The 5,810-nt window shown below is 57.9% G+C and overlaps 1 protein-coding gene across 2 annotated transcripts; it reads right to left on the reverse strand.

Moving 5' to 3' along the window:
- Positions 1-216: 216 nt before the first annotated feature.
- On the reverse strand, positions 217-3,943 carry BATF3 (basic leucine zipper ATF-like transcription factor 3). Of its 2 annotated transcripts, none has more exons than XM_080585030.1 (3): positions 3,491-3,943; positions 2,778-2,882; positions 217-865 (listed from the first exon to the last, which is right to left on the reverse strand). In XM_080585030.1, exons 1-3 carry the CDS (start codon positions 3,524-3,526, stop codon positions 680-682), a joined length of 327 nt encoding a protein of 108 aa, XP_080441156.1. In that variant the 5' UTR covers positions 3,527-3,943; the 3' UTR covers positions 217-679. The 2 variants fall into 2 exon arrangements, with proteins under 2 accessions (XP_080441156.1, XP_080441155.1); XM_080585029.1 differs by lacking the exon at positions 3,491-3,943 and adding an exon at positions 3,068-3,263.
- Between the last annotated feature and the right edge of the window lie 1,867 nt (positions 3,944-5,810).

A 5,810-nucleotide genomic window follows, 5' to 3' on the forward strand; every position in this document is an offset into this window, starting at 1 on the left:
CTGGCAGAGGCTGATGATTGGGGATAGTAAAGAAATAAAGACTGGGAAAACTCAATGGTTTACACGCATTTCAAAAGAGGGACTAATGAAGTGGTGATAAGCAAATAATAAAGCAACTGACAGGAAGATTACCGTTAGACTTTGGATTTGACCAGCAAACAAAGAGGAGAGATGTTCTAAGGACATTGGATATCGAAGAAGGTGGAGAAAACCATAAAGATAGGACATTGCTTTTATTAACCAAACCTGTTTAGAGAAAAAAAGAAAGAAAACCACAAACCAGCAGCCAGAATCTGATACACAAGGATGACAACTGACAAAGGGTTGCTAGCAGTGGATGCGTGGGAGAAAGGCATCTCAGCCCAAGGCCGGTACTTTTCCCTGTCTACATTCCGTTGCACGATGGTGGGCTGCATCGCACTGTGACATTTCTGAATGCAAAACCATGGCTCGGAGATTCTACAAAAATATAAAAAGTCACAGTTCGAGTTGTCATTTTTTCCATACTGATGTTTTCCTGAGATTCAGGAGACTAAAACACTTCAATGTGGAGAAGAGCTGTGTGGTCAAGTCCAGCCCTCTTCAAGGGAAGTCCTGTGCCCTAAGTATGCAGTTCTTCAAATCTCCCCTCGTACTGGCACTTTCACACATCACATCTAGAGGTGGTGGAGGCGACGTCTCATCTGGGCAGGCAGCTGCTGAGCGCGTCGGGCCGTGGTACGGTCACAAAGTTCATGGTGCAGTGCAATAGTGGACAGATCTTCTCGTGATCCTTCAACACTTCACTCAAGTGTTTCATTTCATCTGTTAGCTTTCCGATTTCTCTCTTCAGGGAGGTATTTTCTTGCTCAAGAGACTCATATTCCTGGAAGGAGGAAAAAAAAAAGCCTACTCATAGTCAAAACATTCTTTTCAGTGCTCCCACCTTGAGTATATTCAAGTAACTGTAGGAAAGAAGTGTGGTTTCTTATTATAATGTGCAAAATGCTAAGGAAGGACAGGCACAGCCTCGAGCAAACCTGGGTGCTTAAACAGGGCAGGTACTTCACGACCTGTGTCTTGAGCATGATGCAACTCCTTTTGCAGGAGGTGCCCCTGGATGGGGGGCTCCCCCGCAGCCCAGAGCTACAGAGGCAGGTGGTGGTGCCCCTGTGGTGGCCTCTCCCAGCCCCAGGCTGTGCCAGGCAGCTCCGCACCATCAGAGCTACGAAAATCGAAGTCCTGAGCCCCCACTTGGTCACCAGCAACCCTGGCCACTGCCTTGCTTGTCCCTGACCAGGATGCCTTTGAGCTAAGGCTCCTCTGGCAGTGAATACGCTGCTGTTAACTGCAGGGGAGTTTTGAGATGCTCTGCAGCACGCACCTGTGACGGATGTGAGACTCGCATGTCACATTTTTTTTTGCTAGCTGTGGGTCTCAAGTGTCCCTGCTGCCAAAACTTCTCATCCCGAAGAGAAGAGAGCCCGAGGTTCAGAGACAGCCCACGGAAAACCTGCAGGTGTCCGCACCTCGCTGCTGGCCTGGGGCTCAACACTCTCGCCCACTCAATCTCACCTCCCTGGGAAAGCTTCAGAGCAGGCTTCAAAGCCCACACGTGCCTTCAAGGGGCTGTTTACCAGGCAGAGGGGAGAGCCCTGCACAGTGCTCCTCTGGGCAGCCAGAGGCTGCCTCTGCTTCTCTTCTTTGCTGCAGCTTGGACCCCCCTGCCCTCCCTGGCACCCTTCCAGCACCCACTCACATGCGGAGTAAAACAGGCGGGACCCTCCTGACACATCCCTGTAGCAGAGGCCACCATCCCCGGCTCTGCTCTCCTCTTGTGCCCCAAGCCCCACGGAGCAAGCATTACCCTCCAGTCGCTCCATCCCTTTTGCAGGGCAGAGAACACCAAATTGCTCCTGCTGAGGAGGAACGCCTCTTCAGCCAGATCTGCCCGCACCTGGAAAAACCTGGGAATGAAGATTCCCAGCGTGAGGAAGAGCCCCGAGCCCTGCAGGAACACCAGAGCGGCTGCACGATGGCGCAGTGACTCCAGAAAAGCCAGGGCTTGCCCCATCCAGAAGCACCCAGCACCTGGCTGTCTCAGGCACTGACTCAGAGGAGATCTGGGAAAAACCAAACCCCGAACTCCCCACCCTGTGCCTCCTGGCCTCTGCTGCCCGTAGGCAGCTCCCTCCAGCCTGCACGACCGACACAGCCACCAGCAGCGGGACCAGCACCTACCCCGGGAGCCCCGCTACAACAAAAGCGCTGCTGCGTCGGGCAGCATCCTGACCCGGAGAGCGGCAGCTCCTCTCCTCCAGCGTTTGTGCTGGGGGCCAGAACCGCACGTGTGATATCGAGAAGTGTTGAGAGTTTCTGGAAGAATGAGCCACTTTCATGCTTTTTGGAAACACCCACTGCTATTTATCAGAGCACACATGCATAGCAGCTAACTGAACCGAGCTCCCGCGCCGGTTTTGGAGTTCCTAAGAAGCCTTTTCGAGCGGGTATTTCTGCCTCACACCACAGTTTTAAGCTGAGTGAAGCCAGCGCTGCCACCCGGCAGCGGTCCCCTCCTCCACCACCTCCTCCCTGGGGCATCCCTGCTCCATCGCAGCGCTCCTGCTGGGCTTACCCCGGCTCCAGACGCGAGCAGCTTTGCCGGGGGACACCAGGAGCCCCGGGGAGCAGCTCGCAGGTGGCCAGGGGCCAGCAGGTGCGGGCACGGCCGCGTCCCCCCCCCTCCCCGCCGGGCAGGGCGCCCCCAGCCCCCCGGGCACCCCGAGCCCCCCGGGCACCTCGTGCAGCTTGTCTGCCTTCTGCGTCTGCTTCTTCCGGCTTCTCTGCGCCGCCACCCGGTTCTTTTCTCTCCTCCTCACCTTCCTGTCGTCTTCTTCGTGACTCTGGAAAGACACCGAGCCAGCAGCGCCTCGCCGGCCGTCCGGGAACCGGCGGGGGACTCCCGCGGGCGGGCGCGACGAGCTCCGGCAGGCACCCACCGCGGCCCCGGCGGGCACCCAGCGGGCCCCGGCAGGCACCCGGGGGTCCTCGGCAGGCACCCACCGCATCCCCGTGCCCCTGCCCCTACCTGCTGGCCGCCCTCGGAGCTCCGCGGCAGAGCGCTGCCCGCCGCCGGGACGCCGCCCGACATGCCGCCGGCTGCCGCCCGCCCCGGGGCGCCGCTGGGCAGCCCCGGCCCCGGCCCCGGGGAGGGCTGGAAGGAGGCAGGGAGGGCTGCAGGCACGGCCCCCCCCGGCCCGCCCCGGCCCGGCACCGGCACCGGCACCTGCGGGCCCCGGGGCGGAGCCGCCGCCCGCATGGAGCACACGTGGAGGGCCCGGGGGCTGCGCCCCGCCGCCGGGGGAACCCCCCCAGCTCCCGGCCCCGCGGCACGGAGCTGCCCGAAATTCCCCCGGAGAACCCCCCCCCACTCCAAAAAAATTGCTCCCCCCCCCGCAGCCCGGCCGGCACGGCCAGGCGCAAAATCCGCGCAGCAGCCGCGCAGCCTCACCCCCGCGCGCTCCTGCCCGCAGCACTTGTGCGCCATCGGCTCCTCCGGGCGCCGCGGGCTTCAGAGAAGGGAGCCCGGCGCAAGGCGAGGCTCATCGGCGTGAGGACGAGGCATCGGGGCTGGAATAAAACGATTTTCGCTTTCGTTCCTCGCCCTGTTCCTTTAAATAATAAGGAAATGCCGCGCGCTTCTGGTAAAGGCGAAGCGAGGCAGCGGCTGGGGACGGCGCGGCTCTCCGGGACGCAGCTCCCTGCCTTGTGCCACACCGAGCAGCGCGGCTCCTCTCCTTCCTAACGCGCTTCTAACCAAGCCGCTGCTTCTCCCTCTGCTCGGAAGGATTCCTCTTTGCCCTGGCAGCCGCTTGCCAACGCCCTGGCTCTGCTGTAGGTGTGTGCACGCAGCACCCCACGTGCCAGCGCACGGGGCACGCGCACCTCCCCACGAGGGAAGGTGCCCCACGGCACCACGCACGAAGCCCCAGGTATCTCAATGAAGGGGGCACTTCCCCATTCTTCTGGTTTCCCCAGAAGTTTGAGTCACGCAGCTTAGATGAAGCTGAGGTTGCAGAGGCTGCAAATGGAGTGAATAAAGCCTGACGTTTTGGGAAGATCCGGCTAAGAGTTCGTGCTGAAGGTGAGAGAAACGCGCAGCTGGAGGCCAGGAGCTGGCCCAAAGTCAGTGCTGCTGAAAAGCCTGGCCAAGCGCTTCTCCCCAGCCCGGCTGCACCACCTCGGAGCGCTTTCTGTCTCTGCCCTCTGGGCCACCTCCACCTGGTGCTTTCCCAGAGCTCCCCAGGCCCTGGAGGGCCGAGCAGCAGCGAGCCTTCCCCACTCCAGTGTCCCCTGGGACCTACAGCCCTGACAGGCCCCTTCAGCTCCCTCACCAAAATGCCTCAACCAGCAGGCACCCGCAGGCTGTGCTGGGTCCGTGAGCACCCTGCAGGATGTTCCCGGCCCCCTGGTTTCTCCCTTTCTCCGTCACACCAGCACCCAGCTGCTGGGTAACTCCTGGCAGCTGCAGCCTGAGGAGGTTTCCAGGACCCCACAAGCAGGGGACAAGTCGCAGGAAGGTTCCCTTGGGCCTGAGCACGGTCTGCTGGTGTTCAAAGTGGCAAAGGAAATGAAAAGTCAAAATCTGCTTGTGGGAACAAGTTTCTGCTTAGTATTAAAGCTCTATCTCTGGTACATCTGCAGAAATGCCTACACAGTAATTCCAGGTAACACAGCAGCAAAGGCAGAACATTTCTATGCAGGAGAGAAAACAAGCCCAGAAAGCAGCCTAGACAGCTGAATTTACGTTTTACCCTCGCAGCTTATCAGCGACTTCTGTCTGCGTTGAAGCAGCCTACACACACTCGGGCTGGAGCTGCGGTTGAACACAGCGCGGCGCTTCCGAAGCATGGCACAGAGCGCAGCTGGGGGTCATGGCACCGAGTGCCCCAGCTTTCAGACACATCTTGGCGTCTGCGCCGAGCTTTCTGGGAGTTTCTCCATGTGATGTTTGCCGTCACCTCTGTTAGAAAACGACACGCAGAGTGCGGGGATGCTCCTCCAGTCCCTCAGGTTTCACGGGGTAGGGGGGGCTCGCCCTCACCAGTGATAAACACGCCGCTGGCAGCACATGCTAACGAGCAGCAAGATGGTCCAGCTCACCCCAAAAAAGCCACGAAATTCAGCCTGCAAATATTCCCAAGCATCCTTCACTGTTGAATGCCTTACAAGATTCAAGGGCTATATAAAGAAAACCTACCAGACATTTCTTGATGCAATACCAATTCAGCCCAAGTTAAAAATAAGTTGGATGTTGTGACATTTCACTGAAAACCTGATTAAGCACTTGCCTTGCACAACACTGCTGATTTCTATGAAAAGTTAACTGAAGGACGAAAGGCTACGGGAATGGGAAAAAAAAATGTATTTCTGCCAGTGGAAAATAGATCCCAGACACTGATAGTTGCAAACATCCCTTGCTGCAGAAATTTTTAATAATTAGGAAAAGAGCTGAGCACTCAAGTGTTGAGTTTAGCTCATCACAGGACTTTCGTTTCAAGAGAGGTCCTCCAGCACCTTCTGCTGCCGCTTGGCCAAAAGCTGCCACCAGATTTGTAAATTCATGGCTGAGATGCTGCACTGGGAATCTTTACTGATTTTCTTTATCCTTCTTTACACCATTTATTTGGGCAGCATTTCCAGATGCATTTTTTTTCTTTTTCCACACAGCCGTGGTGACAAGGGCCACGGAACCAGGCCCAATTGCCGTGGCTCAGGGTACCAGGCATCCCTTCCCACCTTGTTCAAACCCCGTGCAGACCGACTGTCCT

Source organism: Anser brachyrhynchus, assembly GCF_964034855.1.
Source record: "Anser brachyrhynchus genome assembly, chromosome: 3".
Taxonomy (NCBI): domain Eukaryota; kingdom Metazoa; phylum Chordata; class Aves; order Anseriformes; family Anatidae; genus Anser; species Anser brachyrhynchus.